We start from the raw sequence: 24,074 nt of genomic DNA, 5'->3' as shown, positions 1-24,074 counted from the left end.
AGAATGATAGTCCTATAATCAAATCACTACCAAAAAAAAAAAAAAAAAGGTTGGCTGTAATCAATGAAATAATATATGCAACTGATTCCTCAACTTTCTTTCATAATAATCGAGATACAGAACATGCAACTGTATACGAGGAGTGGGAATTGTGTCACCCAGCAGATGTTGGACTGCATTTTCCAAGCTTTCCTCACCATTGGTTCTGCTAGTTAGATATGATGGGAGTTGCAGTTCAGCAACATCTGAAGGGCTGCATAATTCCCACCCCTGATACTTATACATTTGTCCCACTTGTTCTCCCAAAATATCACACAGTCTGTCTGGAAACCCAGTTTTTAGTTTTCATTAGACTATACTCATTGGACCAACTGGATTTAACTATGTTTTGATTTGTTGAATGGGTCTACTTAGTTGGGATGAACCAATAGGATTTTTGTTAACCAGATTAAAATCCTATCATTAAAATGTATTAATATTAAAATGCCAATGGATTAAATGCCAGTAGGAAATATTTTAATATCTTACTGATTCCTGTTCACAATGAAGCAGAAGCAACTATGACAAGCCCACTTTTTGTCCCAGCACAGGAACTTACAAAATATATAAAGCCTAGGTTGGATTTATCCCCAGCTATTCAGATTGAAAAAGCATAACAAATTATAGAATTGATCTTTCATAAACAATACTTTTATGAGAGTTCTGGAGCCCCTGATGGTGCAATGGGTTAAACCCTTGTGCTGGCAGAACTGCTGACCGATAGTTTAGTGCTTTGAATCCGGGGAGAACGGATTGAGCTCAGCTTCAGCTCCCCATCTGGGAAATTGAGAGAAGCCTTCCACAAGAATGGTAAAATATCAAACATCTGGGCATCCCCGATTCTTTAAAATCAACAGACTGGAAGTGGGACGTCAGGTTTTCATATAAGAGTCTTTTCAGCACTAACTAGAAATGTTCCAAACTCAACTTGGGACCTTCTCCTTCTCACTGAATTGTGGCTCTTCATCATGAAAAAACTGGCTTTGCTAGAGGTGATTTAGATTAGATGAGGGTTCGTGATCATGAACGAAAATGTATTAATCCCATTTTCAGCTTTTGATCTTGCACCAAAATATCTCCTGCCCACAACATGATTTTGAATTTTGAACGAGTTTTGAGATTTTCCTTCAGTAGTGTAGAAACTATGACCTTCAACATAGCCAGACACAGGATACGTATGTGTACTACAATAACGTGCCATATGTGAGGTATCTGTACAATCATATTTGGTGGAGCATCTGTTTATAAAAGAGAGAGTTGTTAAAATATGAATTTTGTTTCAAACTTGAATGATGAATGACAGGTCTGTCCTTACTTTCCCAGTCTATTTTTACTTTCTTGTTTATTGTTTTACACCCTAGAGCATAAATAAAGTGGAACACAGAACTGGGCCACGTAGTTCTTTGCAACATCAAAGCTTTCCTTCATATAGTTCATGGTCAATGATTTCAAAACAAGTCAGGATTCCTTCGATAGCCTTTGGCATGTTCTTTATACTGTGACTCCTTACAGGCCCAGCTCAAAACTCTGCATATGTCAGTTTCATACTTAATTGAACTGATGTGCAGCATTAATAGGTTGCCACGTTATTGTGAATTTGGGGGGAATATGAGAGAGACAGAGAACAAAATATTTTTATACTTTACCATTTAAAATGTTTCTTACACAAGTCCATGAGGCAGATGTGAATCTTTATTGGCTAGCCTTGGGAGTACTAGAGTGATAAGGTATGAGAAGATAAATCTTAGCAATAAGATTCACCTCATGTCCTCAAAAAAGGATTGCTTTGGCCTGCACCACTGAAACTTGTCTCTTTCATTAGAACTCAGACCATGAGAAAATATTCAAAAGGGCAGATTTACAATACAGAATTCTATATTCCAACTGGAAAGCCCTGACGGGGACCACTGGTCGGATGATTTTGAAATATACTTCCAGGAGGAAGTAACAACTCTTAACAGCTTTGTGCTGGACACACTGCCATGGTTTAATATTTCCGCAGTCACAAAACTGCCAAGTAAAACATTATTAGGAGTTACTCTTACTTTGACAAATGTAGAGTCGGAAAAGTTCTTTCTTGTCAAGAGGGCTATTGTGAGCTTCGTTCTCTTTTCCAGAGGTGAAGCAATACTAAACCAATTTATCAACCTTGACAGTATAGTCTAACTATATTCAGGAGTTATCTGCCATGCAAAGCTCTGTGGGAATTGTATTCAACTATTTTTCCTGTTAGGAGCCACACAGTCAAGGAGAGGAGCTATAATCAGTTTGCTTTCCCCTCTGGCACATCTTCTGTTCCGTTTCCTTTTAAATTGCTACCTCATTAATAACAATTAGTTCGGCCACAGAAACCCGGAGTTTTATAAATTTTACTGTTTGCAACTCAGGGTTAATCCAGTGTTGATTCAAGGGGGGGGGGGGGATGAGAAAATACACACACATACAGATGACAAAAATAGGTTATACCAGAGTTGCATTCAGGAAAAAAGGGGCAGGAGTTTTAACATACTTTGCTGTTTTTGCCAACTCTACAGGAAATTGCAGATAAGAAACCAAACTAGATTAGCTTTTGTTGAAATTGGTTACACTAAACATAACATCCACTTCTGGTGATAAGTGAGTAATGATAAATGGCCAACACGGCTGTCAAAAGCATACTGAGCGTATTCTGTTTCAGATGAGGTCTTTTCTCAGTTTCTTGGTTAAACGGATGCTACCTGGCAAGCATTAAAAGAGTATCTTTGAAATGCTAAGTCTACACAGTCTAGTGACGGATTTCCATAAACTCCAAAATTATTTCAGGGCTCATCCAATCTTTAATTATGCATTTTCAAAGCTCTTTTTTTCCTAAGGACATTGCATGCCATAGGAAAGGATCCTAGAAGTGGAATGGCCAAGATAAAATAATTTTTTCCATGTCAAGAGCAAGTTGAGAGATTGCAAGTCACTTGTGGTGTGAGAGAATTGGAAGTCTGCAAGGACATTGCCAAGATGTTTGATGTTTTACCATCCTTGTGGGAGGCTTCTCTCAAGGGGAGCTACAGAGGGAGTTCAACCAGCTCTCCTCAGATTTGAACCACTGACCTATTGGTCAGCGGTCCTGCCGGCACAAGGGTTTAACCTATTACACCATAGGGCTCCGATAAAATTGATGAAGAATGCACACTGGATGGTGCAGCTAGTGGACACTACAGCTGCTTCTCACAAGGCAGAATGGCTGTACAATAACATTATGATGTACTTGGCCCATTAGATTGAGTAGATACACCATCATCTGACAGAGGAGTCACTTTGGAGGTCTTCTATTCTGCCTAAATGATTGACCTGGTCTAAAACAAGGCTGGGAAAAATGTAGCCCACAGGCCACATGCACTCTCCAGGTAACTTTCTGTTGCCAAAGTAGCCCAGCCCCAGTGTGGTGTAGTGCTTTGGGGATTGAAGTTTGACTCTGGAGACCACAGTCTGAATTTCTGCTCAGCCATGAAAACCCACACTCTTATCAGTCTCTGGAGAAAGCAAAGAGAAACACCCTCTGAACAAACATTGCCAGAAAAACACCAGTATAGTCACCTTAGAGTCCTCTCAAGTCAGAAATGCTCTGAAGGTACACAAGAACACAAGAACGGTCCCTAAATGGTGAAAATGCTCAATTCCCAGTAGAATGTATTTGAGGATATTTAGGAGCAAAAATACCCCAAAAACACAAAAAAGTTGACCCCCCCTTCCCTCCTTAGTTTTCTACTAAGCCATTTGGAGCAAAGTGGAAGCTTTCTTTGGCTAAAGTTTTTAAAATACCATCATACTATTTGCCCACTAAGATATGAAATTTCTTGACAAGAAGGTGACACTCAGCTTCATGTCAAGAAATGTAGCAATGGCAAGGATTCTCCAGATTGATTGGAAAATGGCCAAGACCTTGAATCACAATCATTCACCTCCCTCTTTTAGAAATGAGTTGACACAAAATCAAACAATTTTTCTATTGGCTTTGTGTAAAAGTAGCATGTTTATATATAAAAATACAGTGGTCCCTCACTTATCGCAGGTGTTACATTCCAGGACCACCCGCGATAAGTGAAATTCTGTGAAATAGGGATGCCCTCCCTTCCCTCCTCACCCTCTTTACCTTCCCCTTCCCCCTTCTCATCGCCACCTGAACCTTTTGCCACCACGTGGGCCCCACGCCACCGCCTCAATCACGGGGCCCCAGCGGTGGCAAGAGGCCCAGGCTGTGACAAGGAGGAGGAAGAGAAAGGTAAAGAGGCTGAGAGGTGGCTCTTCTTCCCTCCTTGCCCTCTTTACCTTCCTCTTCTTCCACCTTGTCACCACTTGGGTCCCACGACACCTCTGCTGCCTCCTCAATTGCGGGGCCCAAGGGGCAGCAAGAGGCCCAGGTGGTGATGAGGTGCCTCTCTCTCTCTCTCTCTCTCTCTCTCTTTCATTCAGTGTTCCCTCGCTACTTCAATTATTTTTTTAAAAAAACCTGTGAAATAGCGAGTCCACGATAAGTGAGCCGCGAAGTAGCAAGGGACCACTGCATATCTATTCATTGCCTCTTCAGTTGAAAGAATTTTACAGAGCAGTTCTGGGAGAAATGGTGGAGTTTTGTTGCCATCTGGAATAGATAGTACTGGGTTAGAAGCATGACCAGTGGCAATGACCTTGGGTCAGCCACTTTCTACTTTAATGTAGTGTGAGATTCATAGAAGGTTTCTTAGATCCCAAAACACTTGTTCTAATAATTATGGAACTGATATAATTCTTGTCAAAATATATAAAACTTAACACATGAGCAGTTTTAAGAAAGAGTGACTATAAAAGGGCTGTGTGATTACTAAAGTGTTGGAGAAAAAAGGCCTGTTAGGGAATTACTTCCCCATCCGTACCCATGGTGAATTGAGACAAGAGGCCTCAAGTTCAACTTTCTCTCCTTCTAGAAAGAAATGCAATGATCCATTCTCAAGATTGCTATTTTTATATAGTGCCCTCTACATACATACTGCTTTACCAGGATTACAAAGACAGCTCTCTGTCCTAAAGAGGCTTGCAGTCCAAGGAATATATAGCATCCCTGAAACTGTGATGCAGTATTTTAGAAAGTGAGGTCTATATTGCAGTGCCAGATCAAGTCAGTGTTAAAGTAAGCATGGGATCTCCCACTTGGACAACGATTTCTTCCCATGAAGAGAAGAGTGGGGAAGACAGTGATGGAAAAGCACTAACTCAAGATTGTTGCCAAGTTCATTATGTGCAGACATGTGTACAAGGAGAACATTATCAGCACTGGCCAAAATACTCTCCTGTGACAGCAAACCTTTCCACTTCAGTTGGCAGTGCTTAGGTACTTATTTCCCACAACAAACACAACACTTAAAACTTTCACTCTGTTATAGTCCCCAAGTTACCCATAGAAACAGAATGTAAGAAAGACAAAAGAAATTTGACTTTTTGTAAGCAGGATAAAGCAATGAAATAAAAGTGTGTGTTTCTGTGTGTCTGTTTCCACCATATCTCCAGGACCATTACTGAAAATCTGTGTTGGAGCTGTATAGCATAATTCTCCAGAAGTGGAGTTATGCATTGATTGTGTTCTTCAAACTTTGTGGTGAATGACAAAGTTGGGCAACTGAATGCACTGCTAAATATGTATTTGGATGCACAGCCACATGTGCATTGCATGTGCATTCACATACACAAGGTTACTGCATGCAACTTCTGCTTTAAATTGACTATAGGATCTCAATGGAGGACTATATGGTGAGAGTTGCCTATACAGTCATGTTGGGAGCCCTAGAGATTCATTCAGAGACATATTCATTAATTATATGAATAATCAAATCTATAAAAGTGGAACTCGCAAATGTGGAGGGATTATTGTACATAGATATAGAAAAGAGGAAGGAAATTAAAGGTTGTCTTGCTTAGTATGTGTAGAAAGATTACTGAGAAAATGCTAAATGAGTCTCAGTGGAAAGGGTGGGTTTGGAAGGATATGCTGACACCAGGTGTAGAGGGACCCTTCCTCCCCAACAAAATGCTGGAGTAAGCCTTCACTTTGCCCCCATCCCATGCAAAAAAGTTTGAAAAAAATCAATGGAAGTCTTCTCCCTCCTTTGGTGGACAACAGGCTTGAGTTGTTGTTGGAGGTAGAAACTGGCTGAAGGTGAAGATCCTCTATATCAATGGTTCCCAACCTTTGGTCGTTCAGGTGTTTTGGACTTCAGTGCCCACAATCCCTAACAAATGGTAAGCTGGCTGGGATTTCTGGGAGTTGAAGTCCAAAACAACTGGAGGACCACAGGTTGGGAACAACTGCATATACTTAGGAAGGAGAGAGCCCCATTACACTCAATGGTACTTACTTTTGCTTATAGATATTCAAGGTTGATTAAGGATTTTATTGTTATTTTTTAAATGGAACAACTTTATTTCAAAGACGAGCAACCTTGCAAACATGCTTAGAATTAAATGTTTTTAAGTCTATTTTTGAAAACAGAACACAGTTCTATTCACAGATGAAAGGTACCCCAGAGAGACTTTATATAATTCTGTCATCGTCATTACTGTAGAGGATCACTGCAAATAATAATAATAATGCCTGGAATTTTAAAATTGTTTTTGATGATATAAAGAAACTTTCCCTCCATGACCACAGTAATCCCTACAGTAATATTATTCTCAGCTCCAGGAAATGTGATAATTCCCATTTCACAGATGAGATACAGGTACAAAGCTGAGTGTAAGTGCAGTTAGGTAATTTTAAACCCTCTACGTACACAATCATAGCAGGTGCATAGCTGTTAATGTGCATTACTTCATGTGCTGATGCAAAGTTCTTTTTGCCTGATCTACTTACACATTCTGTTTGAACCTGAAAATGTGTTTCAGCTTTCTAGATCTGGAACCCTACTTTGAAGTGGGTGTCTGCAGGAGTAATTGTCCATTTACTTGAACTGACAGTATGCATCTTAGGTATGTGGTTAAACTCTGGATATGACAACCTTTTTGAACCCTGAAATGGGCTTCTGCAACTCTTTTTAAAAATACAATTTTATCTTGCTTACAGACTGTACATGGATATGAACACATGAATGACAATTTCCCCTGCTCTGAAAAGAATGTCTGCAAATCTTTTGGGGCCAGGTAGCGGTTGCAATTTTTTTTTTGCAAACGTTGATGTTTTGGTTACAAGTAGTATCCAGATCATTGTGGAAACCCCATACATAGGAGACCTCCTGCAGCTGGTTAAAGTCAAAGAAACCCATTGGGGGGAGTCACCAAAAGATTATGGGTTATAGAATAAATAAATCTTGGGCGGTGCCCATCTTTTTCTTTCCTATATATAAAAAGAATGTTTTTAGGTAGAGAAATTAGTCCAAGAATGCATCCAGACAGCCTCTTTATTGCGGTAACTCCCACAATAAAGAAGGGGCTGTCCAGATGATGTCCTGGACAATCCCGAATTAATTTGCTACAAACTAGGAAAATGCTGGTTTGTAGCAAATTAATTAGATAGTGGATTCTTGGAAGGTGCGGGATAAACCTAATATTTCCGGTGTCTGGACTGCAGTCCAGACACCATTCCCACAGTTTTCCAGACTAAATTAGTCCAGAAAACTGTGGAAATACCCATCCCCTCCCCCAAAGCCCCCAAACCACCCAAACCACTTTAAAAAGTAAAGAAAACTTACCCGGCCTCCAGCACACTCTTGCAGCAGCTCTCCGGGCACGTAGAAATGACATGCCATGAGAGCAGGGGGGGGGAACTTTCCTCCCTCCCCCCCCCCCGCTCTCCTGGCACATCAGTTTTATGCACCAGGAGAGGTGCTGCAAGAGTGTACTGAAGGCCAGGTAAGTTTTCTTTACTTGTCAAAGGTGTTTGGGGGAGGGGAAAGGGTCGTGACAGCAGAACATCTGGACACCCACTCCAGAAAGTTCATGCTTCCTGGGGTGGGTGTAGATGGGCCCCCAGGAACATTCACGTTATTAAAACGCAAATGATCCTGGGATAAAAGGTTGTCTGGAACCGCCCCAAGAGGGTGCAATCAACCCGTTCATGACCAACTCCCTGATTTGCTGAACAATGACTTTTGGAGAACTAGAATATGACCACCCTAAAGGTGTATGTGTGTGGTGTGTGGTGAAGGCAGAAACTCCAAATGCCTGCTAAGTCAAGAGGGGAGTTAGAAGAGGAAAGATTGAACGAGAGTGAGCAGAAGGGAGAGAAACAAGGAAAGAAAAAGTGGTGGAGAGGACAAAAAACAGTACTAATCCAAGTGAGCAATTTTTTTTCAAAAATGCATACACACACAAACACACACACACACAAAGTAATGTTTTCCTCTAAGCATTAGAAGCCATTGTCTTCCCCCACCCCTAACCATATAGTCTCAAAATTGCAAAAGCTACTATATAGATTTTACTGCACAAAGAGCTACTATATCCAAGTATTATTAAGTCCCATTGTTTTTAAAGGGAAAGGCTTTGGCAAGTGTCCCTCTCTAAAATCAAAGGTCAGTTGAAACTATAACTTTTCAGCAGATCTCAAATATTATCTGTTATATGGCTAGCCTATTCATTTGGGACTAGCAGATGTATAAACAGAGGATCTCATTCTTGATGGTCTACTTACAATCTGAATGTCGTATATGCTGTTCCAATATCCCTATCCAAAGTATAGTCAGAAGTCCCATGTTTTCTATAACAGAGCTTTCCAAACATTTAATGTTGATGACACACTTTTTAGACATGCATCATTTTGCAATGCAGTGATTTAAATTTTACTAGCATGGGGACACAACAGATCTCATAAAAACTTTTCATTTGTATTTTTTAAAAACATATATATGTGATTTATTGCTGATTTTACAGATTCAGAGGTTTCTTGTTATGTTGACATGATACATCTACACACTGCAACCAACACAATAATGTGTCATGACACACTATTTGGGAAATTCTGTTCCATGGTATCATGAGTATATATGAGAACATGAGTGCTTGGGTGTAAGTATGAATACTCTAGGAAAATGAGATCCTTGGAATATGAATGGCCAAGGAAAGGTCAGTGGGCATTATGTTTGTGAGCTGACCTTAATGGGTTATTTTGTACTGAAATGCATCCATGAACAAATCTGACGAATTCAGACTATTGGTATCTCAATCTCACTCAGATCTACAGTTATATTACATCCTATTTCTCTCTCTCCTTCTCAAAAAAATCCAATAATGGAAGTAATTTTTTAAAATAAGACAATTAATCATTCCCCGCTGGCAAACATATGCAAGCCTGTAAGCTAATTATCAGTGGTCAAAAAGGGTTACAGAAGGATTCCTTTCAATTCCGTTACTGATATGAAATGACACAAATGTCACGACCCTTCCCAGGAGCCACAATTCATTTAACACAGAAATGAGCACTCCTACCACACAGTGATATGAGTTTCAACAAAGATCAGCTATTAACTCACCGTTTCTGAGTACTTTGCATATGCATTTACACCAACACACTCTAGACTGGGCATTGCTTCCAAGATGTGTTGAGGAAAGAAAACTTTCAACTCATTTATTATCACCATGCAACCTTGAAGTCTAAAAATACAAGTCAGGCCGACATTTCTCTTCACTAAATCCTACAAACAGATTTTGGGAGTTATTTATGAAACTTTCTGCTGAGAGATAAAAATACAAATCTTTGAGACTATTTCCTCCAAACAATACCAGGATCACATAAGAATTATCTTCAGTAGAACGAGGGCAGTTCCAAACAGCCCTTTATCCCAAAATCATCCACGTTAAAAAAACGCAAATGTTTTGGGGGGCTATCCACACCCACCCCAGAAAGTGCATGCTTTCTGGGGTGTGTTGTCCACATGTGCTCTCAGGACTAGCCTAAGAGTACATGTGGAGCCCCCCCCCAAACCCCCAGACCCCTTAGAAAACTAAGAAAAACGTACGTAGCCTCCATAAGAAGCCCTGGCGGGCTCTCTCGGCATGTAGAAATAATGCACCAGGAGAGTGGGGGGAGGGGGGAGGATTAGGGTCATTTCTATGCACCAGGAGAGCCTGCCTGGGCTTCTAATGGAGGATACATAAGTTTTCCTTAGCTTTCTAAGGAATCTAGGGACTTAGGGGGAGGGGTGGGTATTCCCACAGTTTATCGGGCTTATTTAGCTCGGTAAATTTTGGGAATGGTGTCTGGACTGTAGGCACCAAGAAGACGCAGAATAAACGCACTATCAAATTAATCTGATTGTGATTTTCCTGGTTTGCAGTGAGTTAATTCGGGACTGTCGAGAACATTGTCTGGACAGCCTCTCTTTTATTGGGAGAGTTCCCACAATAAAGGCCCTGTCTGGATGGGCCCCTAGAAATCTTATTTCTGAACAATGCCTCATTATGTTACAAGCCATTGGCCTGTTGTACGAAACACTCTTTTCCAAGACATCTCACTGTCAACATCCACAACAAAGCACAGTGCACACATACCCTCTTTACTGTAGAAGTATCTAAGATGTTGGATTTATACTGAGAAAAAGTTAGGCAATCCCTTCCTACCATATAGTCAAAGTTTCAGTATTGGGGAAAAGAACTAAGGACCACTCCTTTAATTAATTTACAATTACTTCTAAGGTCATCAAATGATTAGTAAATGCAATCACTGGATGAATAACAGATGTTATAGGTAGGTTGGGTGGTTAAAAATGCTATGGACGTACATGCAAATATTTTACACTTTTTTCCATGTCAGGAGCGACTTGAGAACTGTAAGTCGATTCTGACGTGAGAGAATTAGCTGTCTGCAAGGACGTTGCCTAGGGGATGCCTGAATGTTTTTATGTTTTTCCATCCTTGTGGGAGGCTTCTCTCATGTTCCTGCATGGGGAGCTGGAGCTGACAGAGGGAGCTCAACCCACTCTCCCTGGATTTGAAGTGCTGATCTTTCATCAGCAGTTTAATCCATTGGGCCACTGCAGTGAATTTGTGTATTCATTTTACAAATGCAAACAGCGAACATGTGGCCATGGCACATTATAAAATAGTCAGAAGATCATGGTGGGACAATAAGAGGACAACAATTGTAATGATGAAAAACACACAAAACTACAGTTTTAAGCAAGTAGCCCAAGAGTTCATGTCTGAGTTTAGGGAAGACTCCTCTCTTATTCCTCATGCTGAGTGACTAGACTCTGCAATCTGAATTCAGTGTTATGCAATTGAATAAAACTTATGGGAAAAGTGGAAAGAAGATACAGAAACGAGGACATTTTAGAAGCATCTGAAAACAGGACAGCAAGGGACAACAAACTGGGACTATTCTTGCCCAATCAGGAGAGTTATAGCGTTTGTGTGGACAAAGCAAATGATAGGGACACTTAATAGAAGATACTCATGTGAATTGGTATCCTGTTGCATATCTTCACAATTCTTAACTCCTTTGTTATGTAGTTAAATATACATAAAGTTATTGAACATATGTGTGATAGAGAGTTGAATCTGTTGCTTTATAAAACTTTTAAAGAGAAAAATATAGTTACGTGAATAAAGTAAATAGGCATTCAAAGATGACAGCTCCCAGGGCTTTAGTGTGGAAGTGCAAGTGACTTGGTTATGCTGGATTCAGCGTGAAGGATTTTCAGCAATCTGGAGGCAGCAATGCATTTTTATGAAATGGAAATGAAAAAAGATTTCTGTATTGCAAACCAGCAGGACACTGGAACCCTACTGAAAAAAAGGATGGAAATCATAATGGATCTGACATCTGGATGAGATTGGTAAACCAGGATATCATTAGCAAGCCCTTGTGTTACGATTAACACCTGGGTTGTGTTTTTTTAGACAGTAAAGGAGAAAAGAAATTCCATGAATATTCAAGGGGAAAAAGCCTTGCATTTGCCAGCAGTGTCTTCAGTTCAGCTAGAGGACAGTTGCTATATAATTTTGTTTCTAATTCATGAAAGAAGGTTGAAAGCTGTCTTCTTTAAATGCAGAAATCACACTGTTCTCTTAAATGGAAATTCACACCAGACAAAATTGAGCTAGTTAAGACTAGTTTCATTCTCTGTGAAGTTTACTTAATTCTCAAACTTGAAGTATAACCTTCTCCCTTCCTGCAAATACACACGTATTCAGAGACTCACAAAGAAATAAGAAAGAAAGGGAATCAACATATGTGTTGTCCAATCAAGATATTTCTTTAACTATCATAAGCACAGTTTTGGGGAAAGCAGAAAAAGCAAATATCTCTAAGGATAAGGATGTAATAATAATAATACTAATACTAATAATAATAATAAGTATGGAATGTTGATGTCGCAATCCCAGATGACAGCAGGATTGAAGAAAAACAACTGGAAAAGCTGACACGATATGAGGATTTAAAGATTGAACTGCAAAGACTTTGGCACAAGCCAGTCAAGGTGGTCCCAGTTGTGATCGGCACACTGGGTGCAGTGCCTAAAGACCTTGGCCTGCACTTAAACACAATCGGCAATGACAAGATTACCATCTGCAGAAGGCCACCTTACTGGGATCTGCATGCATTATTCGTCAATACATCACACAGTCCTAGACATTTGGGAAGTGCCCGACATGTGATCCAATACAACAACCAGCAGAGTGTCTGCTCTGGACTCATCTTGTTGTGTTTCAAATAATAATAATAATAATAATAATAATAATAATAATAATAATAATAATAATAATATTTATTAAATAATAATAATAATAATAAAACAAAATAAACATAATAAATAAAATAATAAAAAAGAAAAAAGTTTAGATTATTGATGTCGCCATACCAGGTGACAGTCGCATTGAGGAAAAACAACAGGAATAACTCAGCTGTTATCAGGACCTCAAAATCGAAATGCAAAGGCTCTGGCATAAACCAGTACAGGTGGTCCCAGTGGTAATTGGCATACTGGGTGCCATGCCAAAAGATCTCAGCCAGCATTTGAAAACAATAAACAATGACAAAATCATGATCTGTCAACTGCAAAAGGCCACCTTACTTGGATCTGTGCGCATCATTCAAAATACATCACAAGTCCTAGACACTTGCGAAGTGCTCAACTTGTGATTTTGCGATACGAAATCCAGCATATATATCTCATTTGCTGTGACATATTGTGTTTTTGTGTCAACAACAACAATAATAACAATAATATTTTATTTGTATCCCGTCACCATCGCCCTGAAGGAACTTGAGCAACTCACAGAAAATACTCAATGGTACTTTCAAATGGCATTGACTCAAATGGTGTTGACTCAGGGCTGCTCTGAATGGGGTAATTTTTTGGGAGGTGACTGGAGACTGAAGAATTTGCTGATATTGTTCTCTTTCTCTCTCTCTCTAAAATGAAAGTTTCTGTTGTCCCATAGTTTTTTATGGGATTTTTGGAACCAGTTGGAATCAATCAAATAGGGCTCTTTTTAATTCTGAAATATATCGTTCCTTTCTTTTGTAGAATTATAGGGCTGTAGTGCATAAAAGAAATTGCATGTTTGCCACAACAGTCGAACATTGTGGCAAACCATAAGATCACAACAGCCAAACATGCCACGTAGTTATTTTTTTTAAAAAATGGGAAGACCTTATTGTGAATCCAAGAAACCCAGCAAAACCCAAGGAACTATATCACTGACACATGAATGCACTGTAGGACTAAAATGCTAAGAAACTTTTGAAAAGGAAGAGAAGAGGAAAGAAAGTAAGTATTCCATGAAGTACAACAATACATATTAAAGCATTTTATAAAGGCATTTATATGTCCAGAATTCTGCCCCTTGTCTCATATCCATAACCACTTTTCCATTCAGGAATATAATTTAATTGTTGCCACATAACACTTTTCTAAACTTCTGTTAACACTCAGGCATTCAAGGCATCATCTCCTTGAGCACTCTTAAATCTTTACAGCATCATAACAAGCATCCATTACACTCAGACTTAAACATCTATCTATTTCATCGTAGTCTAGATGTTTATTGTACCAGTACAATAAACCAGGACAATATTTCAGCATGTTGGGCATGTTATCAGGAAAAGTCCTGCTTTCAGAATCAGAGATCTTCATTAGTCAAGACATGCCACAAAGAACCTCATTACACTTACAATTTAAGTATTCTAGGATGCTTGCCATCCAGCTGAGGGACGGATGAGCATGCAGACCGTCACAAGATGTCCCTCAATTTCCGATGGCGGGTCCCATCCCCAACAGGAGTGGAAGCATTCTAGGATGCTTCTTCATCAACATGGGAAGGCTCCCATGTTGTAATGGCTCCAATGGAGCCAGTACATTACTGCCCCAGTTGGGTGACACTTCACCTGTGTGATAAAGGAAGTGTCGTTGTGCTGGAGTGGTGTGCGGGGCGCCCGGAATTGCCCCACTCACCTGCTGTTTCACCACACTTGCTGGCAAAATGACACTGGGGAGAGGGGAGCATATTATAACATTCAAAGACAATTCAATCTGTGTCTAGATCTAGGATCGTTTTAGTGCATCCATCGCCTTACCCAACTATTCAGTTGTCCAATCAAAACAAATCAAAATAAAGGTGCTGAGATTTCCCACATTTTTTATTTTGAATACAAATCAGATCATAGAATTGGAAAAGTTGGAAGAGACCTCGTGGGCCATCCAGTCCAACCCACTGCCGAGAAGCAGGAAAATCGCGTTCAAAGCACCCCTGACGGCCATCTAGCCTCTGTTTAAAAGCCTCCAAAGAACAAGCTTTCACCACACTCCAGGTCAGAGAGTTCCACTGCTGAATAGCTCTCAGACTCAGGAAGTTCTTCCTCATGTTCAGGTGGAATCTCCTTTCCTTGTAGTTTGAAGCCATTGTTCTGCGTCCTCGTTTCCAGGGCAGCAGAAAACAAGCTTGCTCCCTCCTCCCAATGACTTTCCCTCACATATTTATACATGGTTATCATGTCTCCTCTCAGTCTTCTCTTCTGTCATATCTTTAGATATGACTGTACCTTGGGTACTGTTGGAGTCTTGGGTGGCTACTGGTCACCTTAACTGTATAAGCCAGTGCATTTATGAAAAGGGTTATTCTAGGGGGAAAATCTATTGAGCATCCTTTTATCTTGATCAAAAGTGACTGAAAATGAGCTAGCACCACATTTACTAGGCAGCTTATTATAGGCCGTTCTGCTACACTGACACACACATATACATTTGAATGGCTTCTTATATGGTATAGGCTATGTTAGGTTATAATCTATACTTCTCAGGCCACAAAGATGGCAATCCAAATGCCTGTCTGGGAACAGTGATTAGGCTTTATATTCATATAAATGCAGTATGGATGAACATTACAGAATGACTTTGGAACCAAACAAATGTTGGTACTTTTTCAGTTTCAGTCTAGGGTTCAATTGTATCATTCCTATTCCTACCTTCCAACAGTTTCTCTTTTGCTATTTCCTACTAGGTCTCTGTTGTTCTAACGTATTTCTTGATTGAAAGTATTTGTTGCCATCCCTAGAGACCGCACTGTGAATTACTCAGCTTTAGTCATCCTTTAGGTCAGATAGTATCCACTCAATTTTTCTATTACCTGATCTACATCTCTCATTGTGAATCTGAAGTGTTCTATTACTGTTTCTTGGGTTTTAAATCTGGCTTCAATTTTCTTTTCCAGACTTCCCTCTTTGGCAGGGAGAACAGTGTTCAGGTTTCTGGTAACCTCTTTAATGAATCACTGGGCTGCGAAGCAACTTCTGCAGACTTCCCTTTCAATGTTCTTTCTTTGTGGGAAATCAGAAATTCCCAATAAATTTTCCAAAGATATATAACTGAAATAAGCTGTGGCTGATTTTTATTTTCATAGATATAGATATAGATATAGATATATATGCTAGAGCTAAGCTGGGTAACAATTGTCCTCTCTGTGCCCCTTTCTAGCCCACAGCACTAATTGGTAGCCCACTTTCATACCTATCTTCTTGGATCACAGGATTCTTTAAGATCCCATGCAACCCTAGGCCTGCTGCCAACACCCCAAGGTTAATTCTTAATTTGAGAGCAGACATTACTATTAATAAACCAGCAGCTTACAAAAACTATGTTCTCATTTTTTCTGTTATTGCAATTTATTTCCATCTCTTTCACTGTGATACATTACGTGTGAATCTCAGGGTCAGAAACAATAGAAGTATCACACTGTCTGCTTTTGTTCTCCAAATAATAATGGTACATAAAGTGGATGATATGCTGAAGCCTTTAAATACTTTGAGGTGAATATGCAGCATGACTTAATTGTTGCTTTAAAGATGTAAACCTATGTGAAGCTCATTAATAGACATAGTCAACAGATTTTAATTCTCTGTGGATTTCGAGACAGTGCTTCTACCAAATATTCTGTTTTAATTCAAGTTCTTAAAGGCGAAAGATCTACCTCAGGAGGCCTGACGTCTTTTAAAGATTAAAAAAGTGACAATAATATCGGCCAACATTTTGCTGCCTCAAATGTTTCCCCCTGGTTGTGCGCACATTTGACCTGTTGGTTCCAAAAATTACACCAGTTTCCACCTATCAGCTCTAGCTTTTGAGATATAGAGCATATGCCATCTACCAGTCACCATCTACTTGTTATATCCATATCTAAGAATCTAAACTTGATGCGGTCTATCCAATGCCATTTTCTGCATCAGTATCTCAGAAGAACTCCTGGAAAAGGTCTAAAAATCAAAACACTTTTTGTTGGGTTGTGTAATCAATGAAACAATATTTTAAAGAATAAACTTCTCTCTTAGGGGAACACTAGATACCCATGGTACTCAAACTATTTGATGCCAAGCCAGCTGCACAACTTCTATACAGTGCCTAGTTAGGCCCCTTTTCTGACTTTACCTCATTGGAGAGTGTACAATCCAAATTCTTAAGATCAGCCCTCCAGGTCCCAAGGTGTGTTTCCAATGCCACCCTACGACTGGAGACAGGTTTCCTGAGAATTAAGGCCAGGGTGTGGGTGGTTATACTGAACTATTGGCTTAGACTATCCCACTCTCCCCTTGGCCTTGCACCTCTTGCTATGTCAGATGACTTTCCGCCCAGTTGGGAAAAAGCAATAACAGCCAAAATTTCATCCTTAGGCTTCTCTCCAGGACTGCTAACCAGTATGGGCTACGACCAAGCCAAATCTCTGATTAAGCAACGAATAACTGACACTGAGCACCAATTAGATTTAGCCAGTTCCCCATCCTTTATTATTGATTGAGTCGGTAAGTTTTTTTTACCTCTCCAATGAAATATCTAACAATGCTAGAGGTTTCCAGCCCTCGGAGGGCCTTCACTCTGACACTTTGCCATGCACTACCATCTGCTGTATTGGAAGGTCATTACCAGAAGACCCCAGACACCAAGAGACTGTGCCCTTGTGATTCCGGATACAGAGAAACAACAGAACATGTACTTCTTCAGTGCCTGTTCTATAGAGATATTCGATTCCATCTCATCACGTCTTGGCTACTCAAATACCCAGGACGCTCTGGACAATTTTGGATCTTCCTGCTGCTTTCAGGTACGAACTTGGCTATAACCTATAATGTTGCCAGGTTCTGAACAGCAGCAATTAAAATCCAGCAGTAAATGACGAATAGCACCAGCTAGTACAATTCAAGATTTCATACTAGAAGAAAATTGGGATTATAGTGTTTTAATTATAGTCTTTTAATTATAGTAATGGTTGTTGCTCTCTCTTCTTCCTGACTGGACTTCCCTTCCCTGTGCTATATGAGCATCCCAACCCCCTCCCTTCAGACTCCCTCCCTTTTAAATCCATTAATTTTGATATACTCTTGTCTGGATGTTCTGGAAATAATACACTTGTTTTAAGGTTTTAGAATGTTAAGGTTTTAAAGTATGGAAGTTTTAAAGTTTAAAATATCTCAACCCTTAGACCTGATGTGTTTGTGCTGGACTGTGTCCCTCTTCTCATGAGCTGGTTATTGACCATAATAAGGTGAACTTGAACTTCTCACTTGAACATTTCTTTTGATTAAAGCAGTGGTTCTCAACCTGTGAGTCTCCAGGTGTTTTGGCCTACAATTCCTAGAAATCCCAGCCAGTTTACTGGCTGTTAGGATTTCTGGGAGTTGAAGGCCAAAACATCTGGGGATCCATAGGTTGAGAACCACTGGATTAGAGTGACCAGGCTTAAGGTGAGTAGACTCATTACAATCTCAGTTGTCTTTTCTGCTTATTTAATACAGATACGTATTGAATACAGCATTTTCTTTTATAAATATAATTTACGTAGCCCATTCTTCAAACATCACTTCATTCATACCCATTTTCATGAAGATGGAAAGGCTAAGAAAGTGGATAAATAGGAAAGACAGCCAGTATGAAAGGCTAAGAATGGGAGTAAATGCACATATGAATTCAGGCTGTTCCAAACATTTTTTTCTGGAGAAATCTGTCACAAAACAAACATGTTCAGGTTGAAAAGACAATCAGAATACAGTCTGGTATTGATTCAAGCTACACAGACCAATTTCCTTGGATATCAAAGAGACACAAAGGAGGAAACACTCCCTATTACAGAATATTAATATTCCCATCAACTGTGAGTGGGATGCAGGGGGATGAAAAGTGTTGACATTATTCAGCATCACCAACCAGTGAAGTCATAGCTGCTAAAAGTTGGAGAAAAATAAGCAGAAATCCACTGAAATAAGAATGTGGAGGCAGTTGTGTCTGCAAATCTCATGAGTTTTGTATGTGCTTAAGAGAAAGGGTTATATTTCCGTGGCCCCTTCAATATCAATGTTATCAATACCACTGTCTGTTTTATTTCAATTTCAAAGTTCAGAGTTGAGCCTAAAAGCAACTAATTACAAGCAATATGTTACTTGTAATTATGCAACAACTAAGGTATAACCAATTTACATTATGATGGTACCATAATGAGTGATTGCTTTATTTTCTTTGCTTTCTGAGTGTAATTTTTTAAAAAATATACAGAGTGTTTTTATTATTGAATTGTTTTAAAAAATCAAAATTAGTGGTCTGAAGCTGTCAGATTTTGTTCTGAAAAAAGGTCATCGGAGGTAAGTATTTGTAATCCTTTTTGAATAGTGAGATAGCAAATATATAAAATATTATTATGATAACTAACGAGTAGGATGCCTTGGGACATATACATTCAAATTATAACTTTGTGAAAGTAACAGGCCATATAAAATTATATGTTACATCAATGAAGCGAACAACCATATTTCTGATTTGCTATGCTTTCCTCACACATTCAAAACACAGGGATATATGAACATGTTTCCAATATCCAGACCATATGTTTCACACAACAACCTGCAAAGATAATAACAAAAAAAATTACTCCCAGAAAAGGGAAGCTTTAGATGAAAGAGAACAAAATGTAGTTACAAATTTTAAGGCTATATTCTACTTCAAAAGCTATGAGATGGAGAACAATGAAATTATTGAATGATAATGACAAGGGCATTCCTAGAATCATATATTTAATACTTGCGGCTCAATGTGCATTGATAAATAAATTATATGTAAAGTACATTAAGCATCATTGCACTGGAGATACACACACACACATCTATAGGCTCCAAATTACCAGTAAGTGAATGGCATGCGGCAAGAAATACTTTATTTGTTTATTTATAAGCAGTGCGCACAACTGAATATTCATTTATTGGTCTCAAATGCAATAGCAATTACTTTACACAAACCACAGCTTACTGTTATGCCTGAACCCAGACTAATTGTAGTCTTATTAATCGTTATCTCAAATAACACAACTTCAGATCATAAGCTATGAGCTGGTCCAAGTTAGCACAGTATAACCATTGTATACCATGCTAAACTGTGCTAAACTGAAAACGAAATTCCTCACAGTCATAGAAGGGGGTATGGGCTCAAGGCTCATGTATCATTGTATCTGAAAACCTGCTACGCTGACAATTTAAATATTCAGATCTTTGATCTTTACTTAGTGGAATCATCATCATAATTGTTAAGTTATTAATAATTCCTATCTTTCATTTCTTATTAGTGATCAGGGTAATTAAAAACGAAATGTGACTGATAACCATTTTGGACTTTATCACATAAATCCACTATTCCACTATAGTAACATTACCGTTGATAATGCATATATACTCCGGATTGTTGTAGATTTTTTGGGCAGTATGGCTATGTTCTAGAAGCATTCTCTCCTGACATTTCGTCTTCATCTATGACGCATCCTCAGAGGATGTGATGTCTCACAACCTCTGAGGATGCCTGCCATAGATGAAGGCGAAACATCAGGAGAGAATGCTTCTAGAATATGGCCAAACAGCCTGAAAAACCTACAACAACCCAGTGATTCTGGCCATGAAAGCCTTTGACAATACATCATACATACTCTGTTGAACAGCTTCAACAATGTGCCTCTTTTCACTAGCAGAATTGTACTGATTTGCTAATCCATGGTCTCGTGATTGTACTTCCACATGCCCTTGTAATCCCACCTTCCCTCACTACTGTTGCTACAATCATGCTATCGCCAGCATCCCAGCACAGAAGCAAAAGGGAGCCATCAAACACGGTAGGTAATGGGAATGCCATAGGGTTGTTGAGTTTTTCCTGTTAATAGCTAAGCATGGAAGAAACATATGCAGAAGCATATAACATTGTGTCCAGTCGCAATGCCGATTTGTGTGCCTCATCTGATAAACTCCAATGCCTCACTTTGTACTGGGTAGCTACCAGGAAAATGCAACCTTCCTCTTAAAATTTAACATCACAAAGATTCTGTCATAAACAGAGAACCTGAAGAAAGACTTCCTTTAAAATCTGAAGACAAACAATATTGGAGCTAAGTTTCTTTTGAGGACTAACACGGTGAAACACTTCTCCACAGTGTTTACATACAAGAGAGTGCACCTGCTCCTAGCAAATCATATACTAAATTGATCCCACTTGTTGTAACTGTGTGAGAGAACTGGGACTGAAGAATGCACAGAGCAGCAATTGGAGTGCTAGAATGAAAGAATTTTAGTGAGACTTTAGCTGAGTGAGACAAACATAAAAGCCACCTCCAATTTTATAAGGCAGCTCTGCCACAGGACACAAACAAACCTGCCTTAATTGGCAGTGTTTCTTTCTTATGGTCTTATTTTTCTGTTTTCTACCATAGACGAATATGAAGACAACTGTGCAACTTAACAGCTTTGTACATTTTCTTTCAGCAGCAAGGGGAGAAATTACAACTACCCTGTACCTTCCAAAGTTTCACAGGTGAAAATTGGAATATGTGTGGCTAGGTAACATGACGGTGTGGTCAACATGGCAGTGGTTGTTAATGAGGAAGAACATATAACCAAGGAGAGGTTACAACACTTTGCTTTTGCCTGAGTGGAAGAACAAGGGTCCACTTCCTACTGTTCTCTCCAACCTTATTTTTATACTGTGAGTACAGTTTGAAGCAACCTAAATGAGATGAGAACAAAGGGGAAATGTAGAAGGAACAGAGAGAAAACAGTACATTTTAAAACCAGCTGAAAAAGTAATAATAATAATAATAATTGGGAAAGCTGACACAATATGAGGATTTAAAGATCGAATTGCAAAGACTCTGGCACAAGCAAGTAAAGGTGGTCCCAGTGGTCATTGGCACACTGGGTGCAGTGCCTAAAGACCTTGGCCTGCACTTAAACACATCTGCCGCTGACAAAATTACCAGCTGCCAGCTGCAGAAGGTCACCTTACTGGGATCTGCACACATTATTCACCGATACATCATACAGTCCTAGACACTTGGGAAGTGTCCGACGTGTGATCCAATACAACAGCCAGCAGAGTGATCTTGTCTGCTATGGACTCATCTTGTTGTGTTTTAAATAATAATAATAATAATAATAATAATAATAATAATACTTTATTTGTAACCTGCCACCATCTCCCCAAAGGGACCAAGGGCAGCTCACAAAACAATTTACAAAATACAACCAAATAAATTTACAAATTTTCAAATTAACACTTACCCTGTCGAAGGGTTCATGATGCAGCCCCCTTTGTCAGTAGATGCTTTGCAGTTGCAACCTCTTTCCAGTGTATCATGGTTCATCCCAAAGTTATGGCCCAGTTCATGAGCCAGAGTTACAGCTGCTCCCAAAGGACTATCTGAATGATCCTCAAAGAAGAAAACACACAGACAAAGAGACAGAGTAAATCCCATTGGTAACAATGTCAAAAGAAAACAGTCTAACCTATTTAATTAAATACAAAATGTTTTGAATTTTCAAGAGGGTGTTCGTAATTTTCTATTGTTTATTGCTTTTTAGTATTTTTTCCAGCTTTTATTTTTTCCGAGGCAATTCAGGGTGAAATATAATTCAATGGGTATCCACTAGGGTTTGGTCCCAGGACCCTCCGTGGAGATGAAAATCTGTGGATGCTCAAGTCTCATTGTTTCCATAGGATGCTCCTGACACGACAAAAAAAATTGTTTCCATAGTCAAGTGCCATTCATCAACTCTTGGGAAACAAAGGAAAACCAAGCCCAAAATAATTATAAAAATTACATAATGGGTTGGCTATTTCTGTATAAGTTGGCCTCATGTACAATCTGGGACCAAAATTATGGATGTGTATAAGTTGAGTTGGATAAGCTGAGAGTGATTCTGTGAAGTTAAGGCACACTATTAATTCTAATCTAAGAAGAAATTATCTCTTACTTTGTGTAGAGTGGCAAAAAGCAAGAGCATAGTCCATCCTAGGAGCACTTGAAAGAAGAACCAACCCCTTGTAATCTCTCAGCACTCCTTTGAGGAAAGTGCCAGAAACCTCCACTGTCACCACTAGGCTTGTGCATTTCAGGTGAAATTTCAGGTGAAAGCCCCCCATATCCATTTTTGTGTGCCTCCTAAAAATGGGTGTACTGCTGAATGGGCGTTTTCATTCTGCATAAAAAAAACCCAACCAAAAAACGGCTTTTTTGGCCTCTTGGCAGCAATAGGGAATTTACGAGGCTCAGTAGAGCTATCCTCCCTGGACTACCTTAAAAATCCCCTCTCTTCCCTGCAATCTCCTTTCTGCTTGGGGTTTTGCTTCCTTAAAGCTGTTTCTACTTTCTACTGTAGAGGACAGGTAGACTTCTCTCTCTCTCTCTCTTTTTTTTTTTTTGCAGGGATTACTATTATTAATAATTATTATTTTCTTTTAGAAGTGTTTTCTGAAGGAGAGGAAGTAAAGGAGGAAAAGAAGTTAAAAGGGACTCTCCAAGCACCCAAACATGCAAGGACCCCACCCACTGTCCCTCAGGTGCCCAACTCCTAGTCAGTCTCACCAAATAAAAAGAATCAGGAAAATAAAAGAAAATCAAAAAGACTAAACTGTGATGCGGAATAGGGGAGGAGGAGCTGAGATGGGCTGCCACATAGTCCCTTTTTGGATGGGAATCCGTGACAGCTGGGCCCTTGTAGTTACGGATACCAGATCAAGCCAAAGAAGCCAGATTGATAAAAAGAAATAGCTAAAAACAGATCTGGGCTCAAGTCTAGTCATCACCATTTTCCTACTGGGACATTCAGAAAGGTCAGAAGTCACGTGATGGCAGAGAGAGTAGAGGGCATTATGGAGCCCCCGATGGCGCAGTGGGTTAAACCCCTGTGCCGGCAGGACTGAAGACCAATAGGTCGCAGGTTCGAATCCGGGGAGAGGCGGATGAGCTCCCTCGACTAGCTCCAGCTCCTCATGTGGGGACATGAGAGAAGCCTCCCACAAGGATGATAAAACATCAAATCATCTGGGTGTTCCCTGGGCAACATCCTTGCAGACAGCCAATTCTCTCACACCAGAAATGACTTGCAGATTCTCAAGTCTCTCCTGACATGACAAAAAAATGGTGCTTATTTAGGTTTTTGTGGAATGGAAAAGATTGTCACATTTCTCTATTCTACTTAGAGAAGGGCATGGTTCCTTTTTTAAAATAAGAGTTAAAATACAATACATACACTGGCCCATGGATAAATTGACAAGAGGTTTTGTGGGTTGATTTTTAATTGT

The 24,074-nt window shown here is 39.5% G+C and overlaps 1 protein-coding gene across 1 annotated transcript in view; it reads right to left on the bottom strand.

Annotated features, from left to right (window-relative positions):
* The window catches only part of ADAM12 (ADAM metallopeptidase domain 12), a 288,191-nt gene that overhangs the window by 63,946 nt on the left and 200,171 nt on the right, over window positions 1–24,074 (bottom strand). Inside the window, exon 11 of the mRNA XM_060768619.2 lies at window positions 22,052–22,200. Within this exon, the coding sequence (XP_060624602.2) occupies window positions 22,052–22,200 (149 nt within the window). The remainder of the gene's footprint in view (window positions 1–22,051; window positions 22,201–24,074) is intronic.

This window comes from Anolis sagrei, chromosome 3 (assembly GCF_037176765.1).
Source record: "Anolis sagrei isolate rAnoSag1 chromosome 3, rAnoSag1.mat, whole genome shotgun sequence".
In the NCBI taxonomy this organism is placed as follows: domain Eukaryota; kingdom Metazoa; phylum Chordata; class Lepidosauria; order Squamata; family Dactyloidae; genus Anolis; species Anolis sagrei.
This window is presented reverse-complemented; position numbering and strand designations above follow the sequence as displayed.